Source organism: Anomalospiza imberbis, chromosome 5 (assembly GCF_031753505.1).
Source record: "Anomalospiza imberbis isolate Cuckoo-Finch-1a 21T00152 chromosome 5, ASM3175350v1, whole genome shotgun sequence".
Classification (NCBI taxonomy): Eukaryota; Metazoa; Chordata; class Aves; order Passeriformes; family Viduidae; genus Anomalospiza; species Anomalospiza imberbis.
In genome coordinates this window covers 32,441,795-32,466,481 of record NC_089685.1, presented here as the reverse complement: position 1 = coordinate 32,466,481, position 24,687 = coordinate 32,441,795, and the positions used below count along the sequence as shown (strand labels likewise).

At 40.8% G+C, this 24,687-nt stretch overlaps 1 protein-coding gene across 2 annotated transcripts in view; it reads right to left on the bottom strand.

Annotated features, from left to right (window-relative positions):
• Positions 1-24,687, bottom strand: part of SRGAP1 (SLIT-ROBO Rho GTPase activating protein 1) — a 139,667-nt gene that overhangs the window by 3,608 nt on the left and 111,372 nt on the right. For both annotated transcript variants that reach the window (XM_068190102.1, XM_068190103.1), the window contains exons 16-21: positions 14,764-14,869; positions 11,308-11,532; positions 10,169-10,248; positions 2,355-2,535; positions 1,656-1,790; positions 1,190-1,535 (exon numbers count right to left, since the gene is read on the bottom strand). In XM_068190102.1, coding sequence (XP_068046203.1) covers positions 1,190-1,535; positions 1,656-1,790; positions 2,355-2,535; positions 10,169-10,248; positions 11,308-11,532; positions 14,764-14,869 — 1,073 coding nt within the window. The remainder of the gene's footprint in view (positions 1-1,189; positions 1,536-1,655; positions 1,791-2,354; positions 2,536-10,168; positions 10,249-11,307; positions 11,533-14,763; positions 14,870-24,687) is intronic.

Below are 24,687 nucleotides of genomic sequence, written 5' to 3'. Positions count from 1 at the left end.
GAAAAAATCTGTAAGATATTGGTCAGTATGCATACCTAAGAAAAACTATTTTCTTCACAATTTCAGGCCTGAAGGCTAAAAGAATGCACCAAGATACTAGTTTACTACTTCTCAGTGGTATTGAGATACAACTAAGCTTAAAATATCTTGTGCTCCCTGCCTGCTCACACTGACTTTCACATAGTTTAATCGAAGTTTGGGTTCTAGTCTAGGCATAAAAAAGAGATCTCTTAAGCCAAACAGCGCTGTTCCAGGAAAGTAAATTAATAGCTTAGAAGAAAATAGAACAGTAAAAACACTTGCACTTTCTAACCCTAATACATGGATTCTGACCTAAGCATGTCAGTCCCTTCTATTCCTCACTGGAAGTGGAGTTTGAAAGCAAGCATTATCAGTACATTAAATTTTAAAATATGAGTGCCAGCATTATTGTTAAGTGTGTTTGCAATCATAGAGCACCCTCAGGGTCCTCCTAGAAATCACATTACCCTACCTAGATAAAACGTGAGTTCTGAAGACAGAGGTATCTATTTACTCAAGAGCTGTTACCAGCTCAGTACAACAGACCAATTTGATGATCAGGGTGCTCACTACTCCATTCTCTTCACTGCCAGGAATGAGACTGGTGAATATTCACATAGGTGTAAGATGGCCCACAATTTATGCAGCTGCAACATCCTGCACATCAGGTTCTACTACACACATCAAATCAACACACGGTATGAACTGTATGAAAACTATAAAGTCCACAAGACCTTGGACTGTAAATCTCTGCTTTGAATGGCAATGGTCACTATTAGCCAGTCAGAGCACTTTTCTGCTTACCACAATACTGAGGCATAATTGAACACTAATTACATGCAAGTCAGAATAGACCAGCCTTCAACAGAGCACAGGGATCTATGTAGCTACTGTAATACTGTCCTAGTGTTCTGTATGGCAGAGGCAATTTCATTACAGTGTAATGGGAAATAATTTCTTTGTATTGCTTCTGCAATGTTTACTCCCCTTTGTGCTTCTTCTATTCAAGATTGCTTAATGCACCTTCTTTCACACACACTCTGGAAAGCCAAGTAGGATGTTCCCCTGCACACACCTTCCCACCACTGCATGTGCTCTGTGCTGTGCTATTCAATGGGATTTACTGCTCAGAATATCAGACAGTGCCATAAACAAAAAAGATACAAACCTGAGCTATTGACTCTGGGTCCAATGGTTTATGGTCATTGAAACCTGTGTACTGACCAGAAGATGTAGACCTTCTAATGGGAGGGCTATCAATCTTCTTCAGCGAATCATGCCTGCTGATGTTAGTGAGGCTGCCGTGGCCAGGCCTGCGCCGCCGTTCAGGGCTGTCGGCGTTGAGGTTGCGATTCTGAAGGAGGACTCTGGGACTGCAGTGAGTTGCCAGGTTGGGGGAGCCCAGCTCCATGGCCGAGTTGGAGAGAGGGTGAGGTGGGTGTACTGGGCAGTGGCCATCACTGCTCCTGCCTGGGCGTCTTAGGGGAGGTGGAGGTTCCGATCTCTTTCTTTGCCTGCACCAGTGGAGAAGCGGAACAAACTGTAGTGACCCAGCATAAGCATGTGGAGGAGTAATTACTGTGTTAGCTGAGCTGTGAGCGGGACTACTGAAAACATGTTATGCGGAAGCTTACCTTCCTAAATACACATCTGAGTGACGGTCAGTAGGAGAGTTCATATCCTTTGATGATGACTTGTCCTCAGTTATGGGTCCACTGCTGGCCTCACTGTCTGCTTTTTGGCTCAGTGTGTCTGAGAAAGTATCATCCCTGAACAGAACACAGGCAGTGAGATGAGAAGTCAGTGAGTGAGAGCACCTTGGCAGTCTCAGATTTTAATCCCCTTAAGAAAAGCAGGCATGTTATAAATGCACTGTAGCCCTTGCACATCTCCCAAAATTGTTTATAATCCCTCTGTTTACTGAGCTCTTTACACTTTGAGTGTATGTAACCTTTCTGTAAAGACCTTTGTCATCCTTGGCAAAGCACGTGCCTAATACTGCAAAACAAGAGTCCAGGGCTGCATTTCCCCAGCTCTTGCTATTTTGAAGTTAAAAGTCAGCAACTGCTACAAAGAGATAGTCAAATTAAAATAGGTGTCGCAGCATCTGTCTCTTAATGTACTGGGAACGTATCCATAGAAGTAGCTTAGCCTAGTAGTAGTTTTTGATGGAGCTTTCAATTCAGGGCAGTAACGACAGGTATCCTGCACAGAAGGTAAATGTTTAATCTATCTGATCCTTCAAACCACTGACCCCAGTATTTGGCAAATACTGCTAAGCACTGCAGACTTTACACCCCACCAAGAACCCAATCACACCAGACACTGCTTACATATCCTGCACCACTATGTACTGGTGAGGGACAAGGCCATCAATCCCATTGTGCCTTCCTTCCCACCAGTCTTCAGATGCTCGGTGATAGAGCAGAAGGGAAGCTCCCTTCTTGAAAGAGAGCTCTCTTGCAGATCTTCCAACATAGTCAAACTTGGCAATAGCTTCTATGGGCTCGCACTCTGGGTGGGAAGAACAACAAATATCAGATTACATATCGCTCATTTTGGTTTCATCAGCACCATTTTTTGCATTTTCTCAGTGCTCATTCTGACAGAGATCAGCTGAAGGAAGGCAGACTTCAGGGAGTGGTTACAATGGGCCTCTTACAAAGAAACATAATCAGTGTCCCTGGTGTGAAACATCTGGGCTGCTTCAGGAGCTGCAGAAAACAACAGCATACTCAAATGTTACAACTGCCTTTGGAAGAGAGGCCTCTGCCTCTTGCTGGAAGGGCTCCTGCATGGCTAGAGAGTGGGATGGAGGCCAGGCAATAAAGGCTTCTGAAAATAAAAAGAAACTCAGATGAATAATCAAAGGCCCAAGGAACCAGTGTAAAAAGGGAAAAGTAAATATGAGTGCTTTTACCATCTGCAGTGGCAAAGGAAAGAAGACAAGATTAGCCTGTGCATGAGTAGGGATACCCTGCTAACTGGGCCATGGAATTTCTGTATTTTATGTGACAAGCATGCAGACCTACTGAAACCTAGTGTTTTATACAGCACCAAAGCCTTGTGCTTTAATTCACTTCCTTAATGCCCTTCTGGAGTGAGACATGACGGCTCCAGACCACAGGGACAGTCCCTGTGTGGCTTCAAGTTGCTTAAAGCAGCTCTGCCTGCTCCAAAATCCCAAGCTGCCCTGGTTTCTGCAGGGGAGGCTGGTGTTTCTGAAGCCAAACACTGGCTACAGCAGCCCTGGCTAATCCTCTGTCAGAATGCTGGTAAATGCAGCCTTAGGCTGGAAATGGGTTCCATCCCATAACCTGTGCTGGGATGGAGACCTACTGATGTCAGCAAAGGGGCCCTGCAGCTATGGCCAGAGCTGTGCCCAGGCATCCAGCAAAAAGCTGTGATTTTACAAGCTCTTATTTTGTCTGCATAAAACCAAAAGCACCTGAGCTATAACAGATTAAATTTTGTCATCAAAGTCTCAAAACATAAAGAAAAAACTGCAAAATACAGGTCTAAAAATCACATACACTGATGATTCCAGTAACTCAAGAGTCCCTGAAATCACTAATTTCTTTACATAATTAGAGCAATATTTAGATGGAAATTAACATCTGGGCTAATGACTAGCACAGCAACTTTCTGTCTGGTGCAAATTAAAATTGCTGAGGTTGTAACTCCCTGAAGAACTAGGCTGGTAATGAAAGACACTGTCTCTTTATGACAACATTTTGCACAGGAATGTCTTTTTAAAATTAACTTTGCTCTACAGTGTGAAAACATAATGATAGCACCTTTATTGAGGTTACAGTTTGCAGCTCATTTTTTTAATGACTTGCCCAGCCTGCAGAAGACTGTCTTGTGGTTTGCTGCTTCTGCAGTCACTTTAAGCGTTCCTGTCAGTGACAAACTGCAGTGTGTTTAGAAGTTACTAACTCAGAAATTTTACACAGATGGAATACAGTGATATGGGGAATTCACTGTTACAAAGACAAAAGTAATGTATGGTGGCAGAAATTATTTCAATTATATAAATACAAGTAAGAACCTAGCAATAACAGTATACCTTCCTGAAAATGTATCTCTACTGGATGGCTGTAGAGGACCATATTATCGTTTTTGTTCTTAGTCTTTTTCCTCTCTTTCTCTTTTTTGCTTTCTTTGTCTCACAGCCCCTGCTCTGGACCATTGGCACGGCAGCAACAATGCGGGATCTAATCACTAGGTTTATTTTTTGTTTTCTTCCCTCGCCTTGCATGGGCAAAGCACAACTATAATATTCTACCCCATACTCTGCTTTGAAGTTTGTTGTGGGAAGGAAGAGCTTGTGAGCCAGCACCTTTGAATATCAAATGTACTGTGACTTGTGAGTCAGCACCTTTGGTTGTGTGTTGCAGGAGTTGAGAACTTACTGAAGTGTACTGTACAAAATTAAGGGCTTGTTCACCTCCACTCTTGTGGAAATCTGTTGTAAGAAATTTAAGGGTGTGTTAGCCAATACCTTTTGAGTGTAAATATTGAGCTGGTGGCCAAAGTTATGGTGGCTGTACAAAAACCTAGGAGTTCCATGATATGTGTCCAATGTCTTCATTCAGCCTGATGAGAATTTATAACAATCATCAAGGCCCCTACGAATGTCTCGCTCACCAGTATTCCCTGGTGGGTGGGGCTGAAGGGTTTCTTGGTTTATGTTTTTAAGCAAAGAAACTATAATGTTGACACAGAAAGAAACATTCTGGAAAACTTTGAAACCTCTAATGGTGGTGTGATATTATGATATGCTACTCTGCTGTCATTCCTACAGTCTCTCCCTAACAGAAAATGCAGATGCCACAAAGCAACTGTAAGGCACAGAAAATGAAAAGAGGTAAATCCAAACATACTTCTTCACCTTGCATCGTCTTTAAGAGGGCAATATGAAATGGCAATATAAAATGACAATAATGTAACACTGACAAAAGAACACAGTTCTTGTGCACAGCTCGTGGAATTTGCTGTAAGAAGGAAATACTGGAATCAGGAAGGATTGGAAAGGAGCAGACATTTGTACGAACACTCTGTTCTCAGTATACAGCTAGTTTATGGGTTATGGTAGAGTCCGTCATGAATTCAGAAATGAAACTTCCCAGGCTCACTAACAGGCAATACTTTAAATTGTGAAAAAAAAAAAAAAAAAGTCGACCAAACAAAAATTTTACAGTAAATCATAAAATCCCAAATTTCCTGAACATATTTTTCTTAGACATTCTCCACAGTTAACTGGTAATGCTCATGAGTACTGGTCTGATGGACAAACCCCTGCACTGATTGGCTATGTAATTTCCTGTTTCTCTGCTAACTTCAACAGACCATACAGTATCCCACAATTGAGTATACAGGTCTTTTTATTTACAAATTAGTGGACTAAACTAGTAGTTCTGTCTTGCTCAGTGGAATCATGGTCATCTAAGTGTGGTGTGCAATGAGAATCCTTTTTATTGTAACCTTCTACCACCTGCAAGACTCACATACTTTCTCAGAGGTCTGAATGATGTTGTCCCACTGGAACCAGCTGTATGAAATGTTAATGTACCTATAATGGATGTGACTTTTGAGACATATACATCAGATTGCCTGGGTAACAAATCCCACCTCCTCAGGGAGGAGCGCCCAGTAGACTTCACACAGATTTTGTGAAGAGGACAAAAAATGAGTTCAGACAGGTTTTCTTACTGTGAAAGGGGTGTTTTCGTTTCTTTATACACAGAGATAACTTTCCTACAGCAAACAGTACTAAGACTGCACTTAAATAGCAATTCACCTTGTTACAGGTCAAGCTTTAATAGTGAAAACCAAAGTACCATGACAGTTACTCCTAGACATAAATGCTTTTTGGAAAGTTAAGCCATTTAATATCAAGGTTACTGAATGACAAATAGGTATTTCCAAAACGCTAAGGCAATGAAAGCTAAATTTGGGATCTGTAACTAAAATTCTGTGTGGTACTGAATGTCTAACAGTAAAATTGACAGCTCAGAGAGAAGTGTAATTGCACTGCTCTGTCCATACTTGAGGGCATTTAGCTAAAATACCAAGAAGTTTTCGATAGCATACAGGATCTCACCAGCTATCATCTTTAGTGAATCAGGAAATGCTATGGAAAGGAAAAATCAGGACAAACTGAAGAACCGTGGGAAAAACTTCTGCTGCTTGGGAGAGCAGAAAGGGCAGAATAAACGTGTTAGTTCTAGTTTTGAGATTGGAGTGTCAGACGTAGACCTAACCTCCCTACAGAGGTGATGGCACTGAATTGGCCCTGGGCTGCCCTCTATGACTCAGGGCATAAGGAGCTAAGGAGACGAGGGGACACCATCCCCTGCACTTTTTCTAGGGGAGTTGCTGTTGCTCTGCTCTATACTTCCTCAGTTTTCCCAGGTGTACCCTGCCTGTTGGGAATAAAGTATGTCCCTGAACTCCCAGGAAGATGCTATCTCCCTATTTCTTTATCTTCTGCATCCCATCAGAGAACAGAGTGGTTTTGTAATTTCAAAGTCCTGTCCTCAGAACAGCAGTTCTCTGACTGGGAAGAGCAAAAGCAAAGAACTGTTGCAAGGTGTTGACAAAACAGAATTTGGCAAAGTGTCGATCACAGCATGCACTACTGAAGAGCAAGAAAATGACTATGTGTTGGGAACAACAATGTACAGTCTGTAAGTTTTGTTTTCAGCAGAAATACCAGCTAAAATTTTATTCTAAGTTTATGACATATCTATGGAGAGTATGGTATTAATTTTATGTATGTTTTCCTAGGACAACTCCATCTGTCTAACTTCCTCAGGAAATGTTTACTTCCTTTGCAAACAGATCTAGTCACTCTTTACCATATGACTCCAACAAGAATAAAAAATCTCCATCAATTTGAAGGTAAAGGAAATATGCTAACAGCTGCTTCAGTAACACATGAACAACGTCCTTTGAATCTTTACTGCAGAGACATTTTCAGGTAAAGGTTTGTCTGCAGCAAAATTACAGGTAGGTTTTTGTTGTTGTGTCTCAGCTTGAGTACAAATGTTCTGAACTTCACAAATTAAATTTCATTTCCAGACTGAGGAGAAAGGAAAAACTTATGTTACCCTTATCAGGATACTTTCTGTATATCTAAAAAAGCCTGAAAACACCACAGAAAAATGCAGCTTCTTTTCTTTCCTCCTTCCCTTTCCAGTGATCAACTGAAATACATGAACACCCGTAAACTTAGGGGAAAAAACCCACAACAATTTATATGCTTAAAATAAAGCAGTTATGAAATATCTATATGCTCATTTATATGTGCTAGTCTTTTTTTCCCATAATCTACTGCATTTTACCTCTGTGGATATAATTTAATTTTTAAAGTCTTGTTGTTTTCTATATTGCAATGAACATTTCTAGCACTACTGACACAGCCCCTACGGATGGGTTTTTCCTTGTAGGCACAGAGAGAGCCACTTGCAGTTTAACTTTATAGCAACAGTAAGTAAAATAAATCCTTTTGGTTTTGATTGTAACCTCTGGATTATGTTTCAATGACCCAGTAATTCCTGTGGGGAAGGCAGCTTGGTCTTACCTATGTGTACAGCATTTTAGCATAAACCAATCAGATTTTCAACATGAAAAAAACCCCTTAGCATTTACAGAATCTGCTTCTTCCACCTCTTAACAGAGGGAGCCATGTAAGTACCACGGGTCTGATCAATACAGCAGCAAATGCGACACCTCCCTTTCTCTCTCTCCACATTCAGCTGGCAGTGATGCATCCAGCTTTCAATCAATGAATCAATCACATTAAACCCCCAAAATACTCCAGACCCTTTAGTAGAAGCATTTTTGTTATCTACCACCTGTCCATTAGTGACTCTCATGAAGTTCAGTAAGAAAACTGAAAAATTTTCACCTATTCTCATATCTAGCGTAAATAATACTTTTTAACAGGAACAGTCCAGAGCACAAACACATGAATGTATGTGCAAAGAGAGAGTGCATTTAATGTAAAGTCTGTAACCTACATTAGAAAAATGTGCTATTACCTCAGAAAGCCATATTCATGGTAAAAAATGGGTTAGAGCTTGCAGGTTGGGAATCAAAAATGAACAGTTTTTGTGTGCGATCCAGGCTTGTTAATCTTCAGCTTTGCAGCAGTATTTATCTAGCTTACAAATATTTTTATGCTAACAATTATTTCTCGGTAAACACAGATGTCCGCTTCCTTTTGGCACTGAATTAATTAAAAAGGTGTGATGAGGCAACTAGAATTAAACTACTGGGTGATCTGCTGAACAAAAACCCATGCATTGAGCAGCTAAATCTTTTAACAGAACTTTGTCCTGTTGACAGGTATTCTCATCAGGGTTTGTCTTCCCTAGTGACAGTCACAACACAAGTAATACTACGACAGGAATGTAAAACTGGTATAACAACACAGTGGTGGGGTATAGCCCATGATGATCGAGGCACAAATGATGCATCATGTGATGCCACAGTCCTGCTCCTCTGTATCCTGCTGATGTTTTCATCTTTCCTAGGCATGGCTTTGAAGTAACTGCTTTGATGGCTGCTGAAAAACTGCACTTCTTCTCCATGTCCACTTGTGCCTTTGTCTCTCAGCTTGAAGACCCAATATATTGAACTGGTGTGTCATCTACACTTTAGTTGTGCTCTAAATGAGCGACAGGCAGACTTCCCCAGCTTCCACTCTTGCTTCATACATCCAATGGAAGAAGGAGTTCTTCTAAAGTATAGCTATACTGTCTTGGAAAAATAAGGTGCACCTATGAGTTTGTTCACGCTGCTTAGAAGAGATGTGTTGTACAAAGATGGTGGGTTTAGTTGTACAGAGCTGGTCAAGAGGAAGCTGTGCATAGCCTGCCTTGTAGAGCTGTTGGTACTCCCTGCTGCACAGGCATGGCTATACACCCAGGCAGAAGATCAAGATTTGTCTCCTACTCTCACTTTTCCCCCCTTCTGTAATGTCTGCCCACCCAAATGTCCCTCCTCTCCAAACAGCTGCACTGACAGACTCTGCCTGCCCCTCCTCACCTTGGCAAAGGGGAAGAGACAGACAATCTGTCACTGACAGCCTGTGTACGTGACAAAGCAGACGGGTACAGCTAGAGTGGAACTATTGTTTACTTTGCTCTGTGTGCAATGGGACCAGTGTAGCCAGGTTTCCTATACATACACCTTCCGGTTTCCCTTCCCTACAGCAATTGTCCCAGCTCCTAAACAGTATCCCTTTTGACATTATTTTGAAAAAAAAAAAAAAAAAAAAAAAAAATCCTTTTCTGCTGTTGCTCTTTTCCTCCCCTCTCCTCTGCTCTGTCTTTTCCTCTTCCTTCCTCCACACATCCTCTGCAAGGGACAATGGGAAGCTTTTGCTTCTACTGCTGCTGAGTGCACGTGTGCTGGTTCTCTGTCTGGGTTGCCTGCTGGCCAGATAGGCAGCGAGCTCTCAATTTTGAGAATCCTTTTCTATCTGTTAAATTTGCTTGAAACTTGGCAGAAGTTACTGTGAGGGACATCTGAAGGATGGTCAAACTGTCACAGTTGAATACACATTTATGACCTAGATAAAAAGAATTAATATAATAGAGTTGAGTCAATTTTTTCATGGATACCTCTCATACCCAGATTATATGTGATTGATATTTACAGAAAATTATTACTGTTCAAAAGTTTCACTGTGGGGGGTACACACATGTTTTTCAGTTGTTATAAATACTTTAGAGAGAGCAGCTTTTAAATTCATATAAAAATAGAGCTTCAATGGCAAATATCCTCTAGCTGCAATATTTAAGGGCACAGTTTTGACAAGTTTAGTTTTTGTAGACAAAAGAGTCGCTAAAAATGTAACATTATGTCAGAAAATAATGTGTGCTGACTGAAATAGTTTCTCTTTTGCCCTTCCTGTGACTGGGCAAATCAGGAGAGAACAAGGAAACAGCTGGTCAAACACAGATGAATCAAGAGTGCAAAAGCACACAAACAGAGATTAAAGATTTGCTACAGAACACCAGGACTGAAATTTCCTTCTTTCAAATAAGACACAATTAGGAAAGGAAGAAGGTCTCCTGCCTGGAACACCTGTAGAACTTACCCCATCAGAGGCACAGTAAAGTAACAGACTCACCGTCTTCACTGGTGTGGGGCTCTGTACTGGCATCCTGGTCCCCCTCCTCTAAGGTACCATGCTCACTGTATGGGCTGTCACTGGAGGCAAGCAGAGAGAAACCATATACATCAAAAATATGTCACCTCCATGAGATTATTTAGAATTATTCTTACAATGTTACAAAGTTATGTGCAACATAATTATCCTAGTGTGCTATGAATACATAATTAATAAAGAAGCCTATATGGGTTTCCTTGAAACAAAATTCCTACATTAAGAAGCCCTTAGAACATTTGATTCCTTTATAAATAAAAAGTGTGTGTGTTTGCTGTCAAGGGAGTGTCCTGGTTTTAGCTGGGATAGAGTTAATTTTCTTCCATGTAGCTGGTACAGTGCGGTTATTTTGTATTTAGGATGAGAATAACGTTGATAACACAGTGATTTAGTTGCTCCTGAGCAGTGTTTACACTGAACAACCCACCACACCTGCAAGTAGACTTGGGGACACAAGAAGCTGCAAGGAGACGCAGCCAGGACATCTGACCCCAAACAACCAAATGGACATTCCAGACCACATGGTGTCATGCTCAGTATATAAACTTGGGACAAAGCTGGTCAGGGGCTGCTGCTCGGGCACTGGCCGGGCATCCATCAGTGATGATGAGCAAATGCATTGTGCATCACTTCTTTGGCATATTCTAATTATTGTTATTTGCCCTTTCTTTTCTGTCCTATTAAACTGTTTTCATTTCAAGACATGAATGAATTTTACTTTTTTTTCCCAATTCTCTCCCCAGTCCGACTGTGGGGAGAGTGAGTGATAGCCTGTGTTGTATTTAGCTACCTGCCCAGTTAAAGCACAACAAAGAAAAGGAGCAGGCATCATAAGCTTAAATTGTTTAAGGTGGTTCACAGCCAAAGAAACAATTTCCTACCTGCCTGTGTGCTCTGTACTCCAGGAATTCTATCTCTGGCTGAACTCAAAGCAGCTTCCTCCACAAAATATTGTAGGAAACATCATCATAATTGCCTTTGCTTCACTTTTTCATACTTAACAGTTTACTGTGTGGACCAAAATGGTCTTCTAATTTATCTTCATACTTCTAACCAGCCTAATGATTTTGTTTAGGAGACAGAAGGACAATATTCTGACTTACCAATAGTCATCTCCAGCCATGCATTTTTCATACACTGGTCCATCAAGTTCTTTCACATCTGGAAAAATAGCCTCATGATGGATGATGATAGTTTTGATTATCTCATTCACATGTGCCTGACAAGACACCTGGTCTTGTATGTCTGGAACAGGCATCAGGGTTGGCCCAAAACAAATGGCCAAGTTGTATGGATCCATCATGTTTTCATCACTGTACTGTGAAAGGCTGTTATAACAGAAAAATCAAGAAAAACTGACTTTTCCACAGTGACTAACCTTATTCTGAAAACTGTAGATCACAACTTAAGAGACTCCCTGTTGTCACTGACAATCCCACATAAAGTAATAGAACAAAAAACCAACATTTCTTCAATAGATTATATACACTATAAAGTGAGTTTATACCACATATATATTTATGTATACAAATATGTGATCCCACACTACCATGTTGAGTGTATGCTGACTTAATGGGCTAACATCAACTGCTGCTGCTTCTGTCTCATCAATGCTCCAAGTGAACTGGATGCAAAGGGGGCATACATTTCTCATTGGACCTTTGTGTATCTCTTTCAACAGTTGGCTACACAACTTAGGCACACAGAATTGTCTTCTGAAGGCAACTAAGTTCCTGGATCTTGCAAGGGCTCTTGTGATTTTGGTTGCTGTTTTTACCATACAGACTAAAATTCCTAAGCACCTTGCCTTCTACCCACAAACTCCCATGACAGTTTCATTATGGAAGCGTCCAAACAATAGGCAGTCATTGTTCTTATTAATCAACTTCTGCAAGCTCTCCTTTCTTCCAGAAAATGCAATGTTACTAGTTTTCAAATTTGAATGAGAAGTTGCTATCTATTCCCTTGTTTAAAAGCACTGGCATTTTTACTGGAAAAGCTGGCTTTTGAATGGTTCTGTGTGGGGCCAGTCAAGTAGAACCTGAAGCACTGGGATGCCCTATACTATGTTGTCCTGCACTCTGAAGGAGCATAGGAATTCTGATTTCTGGCTGTGTTCAAATACAACACCATGTTCCCTCTAGAAAGGGAATTTTAGAGAGTGTTTTCCATGTTTAATCAATACATATGCATGAGGCAAACCTTCTACATGACTACCCTCATAACTAGCTTTTAAATTTAATAATGTTCACCCCTTTCTTATGCCATGATTTACTGTCCTGTCCTGTGTGTTAATTGGAGACATCTTGTTCTTCTGATTTATCAGGCGGTTCAGACTTTATACATGCAAAACTGTAAAAAAAGATTGCAACAAGCACCGTGAAATGTAAAGTTCTGCTGATGGCTGTTAATAAGCAGTGCTCCTCAGGGCTCAATGGCAAGGCTGGTACTGTTCAGCATCTCCATAAACAACCTACACAAGGGGATGGAGTGCACACTCAGCCAGCTTACAAGTGATGCCATACAGGGAAGGGAGCAGTAAATGTGCCAAATGTCAGACACAGGGCTACCATTTAGAAGGACCTTGCCAAGATGGAGGAATGGAGAAATGGGAATTCAATCAAGTTCAACAAGGATGAACGCAAAGTCCTGCCCATGGGGTGGAAGTCATTCCACAGAATTTGAGGCTATATTAGGAAGAGAAAAGCCAGCAGGTTAAATGAATGAATTATTCCTTTTCCAACTGGTGCTTGTGAAGTTGCACATGAGGTTCTGTGGCTAGTTTTGAGAGACTGACAAACTGGTATAAGCTCAGAAAAGGACTACTACGGAGATGGCAGGGGAGATGAAGCATATGAATTATAATCTAAAGAAGAGAGAACTGGGTTTGTTCAGCCTTTGGATAAGAAGGTTACTGAAGAATTTAGCTGCAATTTCCTACTAGATATAAGATTATTAACAAAAGCAAGACAGACACAGGTGCGAAGAGATGAGAGGCAACAGACATAGCAAGGGATATTCCAATGAAAGCAGGAAAAAATTTCTTTACTATAACAGTGACCTCGTACTGGTGCTGGCTGCCTGGAGAGGCTGTGGAGTTGCTGCCATGTGAGGTTTTTGATTGGCCAAAGCCTTGAGCAACTTGATCTAACTTTGGGAGGCTACATGAGGTTAGGTCTGCCATGAGACCTGATGACTTCATGTGGCCAAGCAGGCATAACTGCATATGCAAAAAGCAGAATGGGATTTGCAGGAAGTCAAATAATGGGAATATTTTTCCTGTGGATGCGCCATGATCAATTTGGAGGCAGTAAGGTATTTAACCTGCTTTCCAAACTGCATTCCTGTGAAGAGCACAGTGTAGCTAACATGTTCACATAACAAATACAACCCTATACAGCTCTGATCGATCTGTATGTCTCTGCAGAGGAGAAGCTGTGATGTAAGCTTTTAATACATTTACATGGTGTAATTTTGGGGGCATGGATTCAGTTTCAAATGAATGGTTATTTTCATAAAACTTTAGATGTCTGCCCCTCTCTTACATACTGCTTGAAAGTGGTTCAGAAATTGCTAGAAGAAAGGAAACGGGAACAGCTATGACTACAGGCATGAACAAATAACCTGACTGCAAAAGACCCTGTTTCTATAGGAACAGACAGGCTGGATGAAATGGGGAAGGTCACAATGACTGAATGAATCAGCAAAGGGCAAATTTAGGAAAAAAGAGGAAAAAGGTGATACGAAAACAGATGAACAGGAAACAGACAAATTGACAGTAGAAAGAGAAAAGTTAGAATCAGGGCAAAGTGCACATAAGCAAAATTTTCTGTGAAACCACTGGGGTCAGCAAAACCAGAGAGGGCCATGAAGGACTGGAGGAAGAAACACAGTTCAATTGCCTGCCCAACCTGTCTTCTATTTTCTCTTACAGAAAGAAGAAGTTTTTTTCTGGGATGATGAAGACATGAACACTACTTTCCCTCTCATAGTACCCTCCTTCCAGCCTGTGTTTTGCAATGTGAGAAACAAGCTGCTGTACCTCAAAGCATACACAGGGGATGTGTATGCTTTGGGATACTAATGCCCCTGTTACCAGAAAACAGAAGCAGCAAGACACAGTCTCACCCTGGCAGAGCCTAGCATCAAGCAGATAGCTTGTAGAGCCTGTGTTGCTTGAATATATTGGGGTTTTTTACCAGCTTGAGATAAGGAAAAAAAATGCATTTTTAAATTGCATAAACTAGTTTTAATGTAGCCACAGTTTGTATTTGTTATTTTTCTTATTGGCTTATTTTGTTACCAGCTTTAATGCTGTAGACTGCACTCCCCATTTCAGAAAACACTTTAATGTGTTTTGTTCAATTCTGGACAAATGGAATTTTAATTTGAATGGAATCCAGTGTTTTCATTCTATTTCCACTGCCAATTAGAAGATCATATTTTGTGTTAAATGGAGCTTAAATGTGAATTCTACATAGAGTATGAATAAACCCAAAGAACTTCAACAGCAGCAAAGGAAGGCAGATAAAGCTGCAGTGCCTAGGGTAAGTACTTACTGATTGAGGAAGGCGAAGAGGTATCTCATCACTATAAGGACCGACCTGGGCAAAGTAAGGAGGAGTTTGCGGATGTGAAGAGCCCTCTCATAGAGATTGTCTATTCCTGCAAACAGAAGGAAGTATTTCATGTTCCCTTGTATATGATTGTCAAAAAGAGCATTCAGTCAATTTACTCAATTTACTCTGACTTTTTATCATCACATGCCTTTAATTCTGGCCTATTAGAAAAATGAGATCTAGAACTTCTCCCCCTCATTAAAACCACACAGCTTAAAAGTAACAGTTTTTAAAGAAGATACAAATCTGTCTAAGTCAAACGCTGGACACTTGCTGAGCTTGACAGCTCACAAAACAACAAAATCAGTACATAAATAACCTGAAGGGACTAAGGAAATATGCTGGCCATTCCTTTCAAATACAGATGCATTTTCTTTATTTCAATTTTCCCATCAGATATATAATCCAATCACCAAGCTTCTCTAGCAAGTTTTCTTAATCAAATGTCCAGCTATAACTCTCTTAGCGGCAAAATAGGAGAAAGGCCTATTTTTTTTTTTGGTATGGAGCCAAGAAATGCAAAGATTGCATTTTTCTCAAATGATTTTATAGCAGTCCACAGAAATTCTTCTGAAGTGGGAAAATTCATCTGATAAAAGCATCAGTTCCTAATGTCTTGGAACAAGGATGAGCTATCTTCTGTGTTGGTCAGAAAGACTATGTGGCTGCAAGTCAGGCAATGATGGGATAAAAGCTTGAACTGTTTTTCAGAAAAATCAGTATCTCAGTTTTTAACTCAGTGTGTTTTGTGAGTCCACAGTAAATGATACTGTGGAAACAACCTCAAATTTCAGTAATGCTTTTTATGTGAGCCAAGAAAGTATGCTGCAATTAACAACATCTAGGGGAAATCTTAGCAGACTAAGATGAGAAACCCTGTCCAGTGGCACTAAAGTGGATATTCAGAAATTTGAAAATCAGAAACAGGAGCTGATTCCAATAGCTGAAAAGCAGATTGTACCACAAAATGTGGTATTTAGGAGTACATAATTAAAATAATTACTTACATAAAAGATGTGGTAAGTGTAAACAGAATTACTGGTGTGCATTACTTATGTGCTCTTTGGTATGGCTATTTCAGTATTTATTTGTAGATACAAAATGTGTGTTGACTTACATTTCTTAGAAGAAAACTGGTATCTAATAATTGTTATTTTGGTATTAAAAACTAAGCATTACAAGAGCACGTTGGCAGCAAGACTTTGTTTCCCACCTAGAAGTGTTATAGTTGAGTAGGAAATGCCAGTGCGGCCAAAGGGTGTGAGATCTGCTCCCACATCAGCATTCACAGAAGATTCCACTGGCTCAGCACCACTAGTGTGCTGGAACAGAAGATTCTGAGATGGGATCAAACTGACCTCCAACAGAGTTTCTGTAGAAGCACAACAGCCTACCACTGCTTGCATGAAGGAAGTCCATTTGGATTATGGTATCTACTGCAGAGGCACAATAGCAAAACTCTGGCAGGAAGTAAAAACGTATTCCCCAGCAGAGACCCTGAAGGCTGGACAGTGTCCCTGGTGAGCTGCTGCAGAGCCGGTAGGAAAAAGGACTGCTGACAAGCTGTATAATTTATAACCTAATGAGTCACTCTGAACCCAAACACTAGCTGGAAATCAGTTCAAGCCGTCTCAAGTGGAGCATGGGACCTGAAATTTATTTTTATGTTTCTTGTAAACATGGACTGCATGAGTCAAGAAATATTTCTGATTACTGGTTAAGAACTGGTGTCCACAGCAGGGACATGCCAAGTCTGGGAGCTGCTTGCATAGTGAAGATCCACAGAACAACTCCACTAGAGTTCTCCTTTCCCATTCCAATGAATCTTTCAACACTCCAGCAGCACTGTGTGCTGCATGTGGGAAGCTGGAGGGGAGTTTTGATGCAACACTAGGACTTGCCTTCTGCATTACAGCCTTTCCTGGCTAATGCCTTGTGCTACAGTCCTGCCTCCTCCAGACAATTCTGGAGACTGGCCCTGCTCCAGGTTCAGTCATTGCTGAATTCAAATCAGACCTGAGAAATGCACCAGGCTGGGACCCAAGGTGGGTTCAGCAGCTCCTTCCAGCAGTGTGTTGCCTGTATGGCTGCAATAGCTCTGTCTAAACTAGTGAGCTAAACCAGGATGGGGCACACTGGCAGGCAACTACCACTCAGTAGTTATCACACTCTCCAGTGTGCTTGTGGTCCCTGCCGACTACAATTCTTCCAAGCAATTCCTAGACAAGTTTGACAGATGCATGAATCAGGAACCAGTCCCACTAGGCAGCACAGAGATGATGCAGTAGGTACTGAGATTCTGGCTGTGTAGTCATGTATTGAACTATCCCAGCTGTCCTACCAGGAGCATGATCACTACTAAGTACTAGACATGACCTGAACTCCATACTGAAACAGTTACAAGCCATACATGCTAGAATGATAAGTGTGTGTTTCCAGTACTCTCCTGGTAACACTGGACCCAGTTTCCATGAAAGTCCCTTTATTGAAAATCCAAACTGTCAGGTGGTAAATTTATGTGCTTTCCACATTATTTCAAGAGGCTTTTATTTCCCAGCACTGATTTGGCTTAAAGGAGCTAGGTAATGATGTAATGTATTTGCACGCTGCTTTTAAATGTGCATCTGAATTTCCTCATTGCTTGAGTGTATGCAGCACATGAATGTTTGGGTACTTCGGAAAGATGGAATGAATACAGAGCAATCTTTTTACATACAGGCAGAAAGAATTTGCAGCTCTGCTGCTTCCCATGCAGAGGAAAGCTAAAACATTGCTTTACTTCCAATGGCTTTGCTAAAGAAAGCCTCAGGGCAGAAGGGCCATCCAACCTATAACTGGTGGCTGCAAGGAAATACTGGCTAGCTCATTGCTGGAGAGAGCTGGACACGCCTCCCCTCTCACAGTACTTCTGTTGGAGACACTCTTTTCATTACTCTGATTTTTTTTTACCTGAGTGCCTGACAAGGTATTACCCATTTCTCAGCTAAGAAAACAGAAGTGCCTGCTATTACATTATTTGTCCTAGTAAGGCAATTTAACTGCCGAGCGGAAATAGAAATCAGGGGATTTGAAAACTGGTTCATTACTCTTATGATATCATGAGACTCATATTCACAAAGACAAGCAAGAGGACAAGCCTCTGGCAAGGCCAAACACATTGAGAATTAATTTATTTTTTCTGACTGTGGAGAGAGACAGGGAAGAGAGATCTCTATGAAGGACACAGGAATATCATCTACAAATCAAGACTAATGTCAAGTAAATATCACACAATAAAATGGTTATTATTGTCTAGTTCCCAGTTCTCAGAGCAAAGCAAAACTTTTGGAGCTCTGGTCTGACACATCTGCCTTCCAGACCCATCTCTGCCATGGGGGTCAAACCCACAAGCAGGAGAATTTCTTGTCACCAAAATGAGAAGTTGCTGTGGGAATACTGTGCTTCTGTCAAAGCAGGGCACAGGAGATACTTGTAGGGTGAAACAAGAGGAGGGGAAGGAGCCAGCTTCTGGAGTTTCATGACTATAGCGCTTTGTGGACGAGCCAGGCACCTGAGCCCAGAACTATTAATGTATTTTCATCAGACAAGAGTGGAACAAAGTATCCTAATAATATAAGGAATTTGATTTTCTGTCTATCCATAACATTATCAAGGCATCTAAGTTTCTGAGGTGTTTTGGATCTAAGAAGCCTTCATCAGTTACTACAAAAAATGAAAAACAGAGCTCGGAGGTCATTTAAGTCCACAGTCTTAGCTTCTGACTTCACTTTAATCCCCTCTGAGAGATGTCTGTTCAACTTGTTCATAAAATCCTCCAAAAACACAGATCACAAGCTCCACAAGAAAATCTGTTGAGGTACAATCCTGCATTGCTCTTGGAAAATATTTTATTTACTCATCTCACATGGACTTACTCTGCAAATGCTTCATGTCCTTGATCTGGATGAATGAATCCAGATGAGATTAATGTCATTGCATATATTTATCAGCTAGCTGCCTCTCTGTCAGCCACACACTAAGGACTGGTTCTCAGTCACATGAGATAGACATAATTCCTAGGCACTCAAGCCTTGAAAAGTGTGATCTTTAGTCTCCAGAAACACTGGAACTTCTTCCAGAGAGGCAGTATCACCTTCACTGACTGTAGAGACAGACAAAACAAATGAATCTCTACTTTTCTCTTCCAGGAGAAATAAGAGTTTTAACCACCTGGTCCCTCATGATGAAGTTTTTGCAAAGGTAACTCTAAAGTGAAACAGATCAGAAATGAACAATCTACCAGAGAAGAGTAAAGGAAACCTGAGAGGGGAGAAAACACAGTTACAAACAGAAGCCCCCAAACACAAATAAACAAAAACTAAATTAGAAATGAAAATAGGGGTATATTAATCCCAAATAACATTAACAAAATGTAAATTAAAGTTTAATTAAACAATAACTCTGAGGTAGTGGAGCATGTAAAAGGCAATATACTCAAATATATCAGTGCAGTGATGCAGAATACAAGTCTTTTGCATGACAGCAATTAGTGGTGGTTTCAAAGTATTTTGGGCCAGCTGGACAGCTGCATACTACTCTGGTTTTTTAATTTAAAGAAGCAAAGGAAGCACTGTACTTGGTCGTATACATGACCTCTCCTGCACTGGAGGTGACTCATGGTTATCCAACTGCGTAGGTTCAGCCTGGGAGCAGGCAGAGCTCAGAAACATCTGAAAACATCTGGAACATCAGTTCTGGACTGTGAATGTTCGACCAGCCTCTCTTAATAGCCAGCCTCCATGGGCCAATCTCAGTGTGAACAACAGGACTGCAAACATTTGGCAAAGGGAAGATATTGCTGATCAATACATATGGAAGGAGAAACCTGGTGTCAGCAACTAATGAATTGTGTTACAACTAACATCCAGCGCTGTGCAAGGTAAGCATATTTCATAAGCAACAGTAGCACAAAGGAGGAAGCAAACAATGGTAATGTAAGATGTCTCTCTACTTTAGGACCACGGCTTTGAAGGATAAAATCCAATGTAGCATCTCTTTGTGGGGGTTACTTGCTATTTCCACTTGGTGTGGTGCCTACTAGTAATAGAGTGAATGCCTAATGCATATTTTACACACCCTGTGAATGTCAAATGGGACTGAGTTACACTTGCAGATGTAATTTTTATGGTCAATTTGCAGCTGACAAGTTATCTACATGAATATGTATTAGTGCTGAAGTTAACAATTTGTGCCTCTTTTCATTTTGGTCGATGAGTCCAATCCAGCTCAAAGATACATTAACTCAGCAAAGCCACTTCCAGCTCTTTCAGATCTATTTAAAAAAGCATTACAGGAGGACAAACCCAGCAGTCTCCACTGTCACTTAGGGAAGAAAACACTTGGTATTTTGTTGAAACTTTTTCATGGAGAGTTGATGATTCAGAGTAGTTTTTTACTCTTTAAGTAATGAGCAATAGCCTGGAAAAGAAGTAAAATAATTTTCTTTCATAACATTTATGTCTTTAGGTAAACAGGCACTGCTGGTGGCAAGGGACTAAAATGATAAAAATCAGAAGGAAAAAAGATGCAAGTTTTCATTCATCTTGCCATTTTTGTCTATGAAACTTAAGGCAAGGGAGATGAAACCATGAAGAACCATAAAGCTCTGTGCAGATGTTAAGCAGTCTGAATAGCTGAGGTGTGTCTGCTGCTACATGGCACAGCTATCTATGTAAATGTAGACTTAAGTAAGCCATGTGTGTGTAAGAGCTCACACCAGCAGAGAAACTGCAGTCCCCCAGCACAGAAGTGAATTACAGCCAGCCCTGCTGAGCTCAGCTTCTGCACCTTCTGCCTCCATGCAGCTCCTGTTACAAATACTTTTCTTGTCTTTGGCCCAATCTGTTCCTACAAAGGGGCAGAAAGAAGTGCACTGCGACTCTCCTCCTTCCCACCCCAACCTTGGATTGTCTTCCAGATAACAGAATGCTGCTGAGACCAAGAGTAGCCGCTCCTCAAGATGAGAAGAAACCTCATTATTGCCCATAATCAGCTGGATTCTTTATGTTCTGTTCTACCTTTCATGCTTGCTCTGGCCCAGTGCATATAACTTGGCCCAAATTTTATCTAAATTAGATCATAAGCCCAAACAGAATAACATTGTTCTCATGAGTGTAATTAATACAAATTGCCATAAAATCATCACAGTAATTTCACATTGTTTCCACTGTATTTACAAAATGGAAAGCATTAACTCACAATGCTCTATTTCATTTGGAAATATATGCATAAATGTAAAGGAATTTCTCAGTGGCTGTACTGAGGAAAGGTTCATTTTGCAGCTGTAGCCTCAATTATGCCTGACATCCATAACAAAGTACTTCAGTTTCAAGGGGTTTTTCACTGGCAACATTGCATTTCCATATAAAATGTGTGATATTTTGCCCTTTTATGGTTTTATGTGAACATTAACTTTACAAATTTCCTTTCTCTCTCCACCCTTCTGTAACAATTTCTGCCAACAATTAAGAAACCACACTGACATTTATATTGAAATACTATTTGAAAAGAATGTTTATTTCTTTCCTCACTGTTTTTCAGATCATGAATGCAACATGAATTAAGAGTATTTAAAACCGCATAATTCAACATATAAAAGTTTTCTGGATTTTATGTATCAATTGTGATCTAAAGAAGTTACAGTAACCTAAGTTCTCAGAGACAAAGGGAGTCTGGCCCTGCTCCCATTAGCAGGAAGACTGAGGTACATATGTGAGGCCTCATGAGCACAGAAAAAAACCTAATACTGCTATGACAGATTCAAAGTCTGAAATGAAAGAGAGATCTTGCCTAGACAATTTTCCTTTTTGCAAGATATCCAGTGTTAAGGTTAAAATATAGCAATGGAAATGGTGTTTTGGACACACAGTTTATGATAGTATCTACCATGTAGGTGTTACATAGCGTATTTCGAAATGCTGGTTTTTCAGGTTGTGGGTTTCTTTTTTTCCAACAAAGCATTCTAATTCCTTGAAGTGGTGCACCATTCAACAAAGCACATAGAATAGTACACAGCTGTAAAAATACTCCACTTCAGGCTTCTCAGATAACCAGAAGATACAGCCACACAGCCCCTTGTTCTCAGCATATGGTTCTGGGGCTGGCTCTGGGTGCAAGGCACAAGAGTTGTTCTTGTCCTCATACTTCATTCAAACTCCCCCCACTGCGACAACACAAAGCAAACTCACCCCAGTGTGCTCAAAGAGAAAGCCCCCTTTGTCCCACCTTGGTCCACACTTAACTCTCCTCCCTGCACTGAAGGCATTTAATATGCCATTTCAGCATGCCTCTAATGATAATCTCAAGAAAACCAAACCAAACAAGAAAAACATCCCCCCATGCTTCTACCAAAACCTGTAAGAAACAGATCTCGGACTCTTACAACATATTATCAGACTAAAATCCTCTGCTTTCTTGTACAACAGCAATAGCAGAAGTCAAAGCTAGCAGAACTACACAGTCGTTACACCTTGTTTTAACAAACTGTCATAGAGATGACAATCCAGATTTATGACATCCTCAGAGAACACTCAGTCTAAACCAGGATCATATGGCAACACCTCTTTCTCAATAAACATTTTAAAATGTTGTTGTGAAAAGCAGTGACTCCAGGCTATTGTTGTTACTGATTTCAGTTCTGCTGGATGGTACTATTATATAAATAAAAGGTTGTAAACTCTTTTGCAAGAGGGTAATTCGTTGCCTACTAGGAACATGCAATAGTTGGACATTCTCTATGGAAAATAAGATCTAGCACTAGGAATCTAGTATTCATAGCCATTTTTCTTGAAGTTCTTAACAACAAAAGAAATACTTTTCTCAGGATAACTGAACTGGAACCCTCTCAGAGAGTGATGCTCTGAAAGGCTGGTGAATCTCTCCTGCCTGTGCAGGTGCCACATACATCTATCTGCCCGGTCCATTGAACGTGCACCCCTCTTTCCAAATACCCATTCCCTCTTCAGCACCTTCAATGGTGAATGAAAACTCTGAAATCATCAAGGTTCCTCTTCTTGGAACACATTTATAAGGCTGTTCTGGGCAAGTATCTTTGCATCTCCTGAGCATTCACTTGTATAATCTCTGTAAACTGAACACTCATACAAGGTATTTTAAATTTAGTTTACAATTGCATTTAAATCTCTTCAACACAGTGGACTGCAGCAACATCTTTACATGCAAGAACCACCATTTATATTTCTCTTAATACTTAGTCAAAATAATGAAGACATAAAGACATCAAATGGGCAGAATCTGATAGCAGAAACTTTGAGAAAGAAATCTGGTACAAATGTTTAATGATGAAAGTGATTATTCATTTCAACAGCATATCCAAGAATGTGGTAGATTTTCTATCAACCAATGCCACTAAGTCAACACATTTTTCCATCAGATATGCTTTAATTCATCCAGAAGTTATGGAAACCAGTGCAGGATTATTAGGTAAAATTCTATCATCCCTGTCATGCAGAAAATCACTCCGTCAAAATGATCCTTCCTTAGATTTCAATTTCTATGACTTGCAGAGATTTTCTGGGCTGTGGCACCACAGTCAGTTAAAGCTGAACTGAAGCAGAACCAGGATTACGCTTCCTAAAAAGACACTGTCCCCCTCAGCATCAGGGATCAGACTGCTAAACTGTGGTTTCCAGGTCTTTAGGACTCCTCAGTGCCACCAAGTCTGTAAATAGCAACAGCTGCAGAAAATGCTGCAAAAAAAATTAAATACAAAACATCGCACATAGACACGATCACAGTGATCCATGTATTTGTAACTTCCAGGAGGAATTAACACAATCCTCCCTATGTGGGAAGCTAACCACACACACTGTGTCCAGTGGAGCACAAGTAGGGAGCCAAAAACCACACCTGACTGCCAGCCTGGGACACTGTGCATCCATCAGCTGGTGGCCCTGTCGGCTCGGCTGAGGACTCTGCCAAAATAACAGTTTGGAAAGCCTGACCTAATGAATATCCCAAAGTACTGGCTCTCATGACCTGTGAAACTGCCTCTTTCTCCATTTCGTTGAAGGAGGCAAGTTATTAAGGAAGGGTAGAAAGGAAATTCTTCCTCAAAGTTAGCTCCTCTGACCACTGTGCCCACAGGGAACAGCAAGTCTACTGATGGCTGGCTTGGCCTTACCCCTCAACACCTGCAGGGGGTCAGTGAACTGGAAGAGGTTTTGTGCATGTCAGAGCAATTCCCTCATCCACTGACAACTTTCCAAATTACTACAACTTCTCCGTGTCTGGCTATGAGCACCAGCAGGGCACAGATCATGTGACGCTCCTCCAAGGCATCCCATTACAACTCATGTGTGGGAAGGCAGACCAGGCTCTCCTGCAGATAACACTCAGCTGTTCCCTCCATCCCTGCACCCAAGAGTTTTCTGGGTTAGATCGGTGGTTTTCAGCAGAACACAATAAAGGTCCAGAATCACACAATGTTGAGCAGTTAGTTACTTATTCACCAGTGCTGACCCCTAACAGTGGGGCATGAAAACCTTGGAAAGTAACACAATCTGTTTGCATATTCATGACTTCATTTATTTCTATCTGCCTCAGTGCACAGAGGACAATAATAATGTGTTTAAATTTAACTATCCCTTGTATACCAAAAGATATTCTTCCTGCCCTGTTAAACAAAGAATTGTACTGTACATTAATCCCAATGGAAAAAGGGAACAACCGCAGCTGTGAGTATGACTAACAACTGAGCCAGACTGCTACACACAGTAAACCAATAATCTCAGGAAAATCTGTGAAGTTAGCTGCTTTTTCAGGCTGCTACTGCGTATCTGAAAGTAAAATTCTATGGAGAAAAAC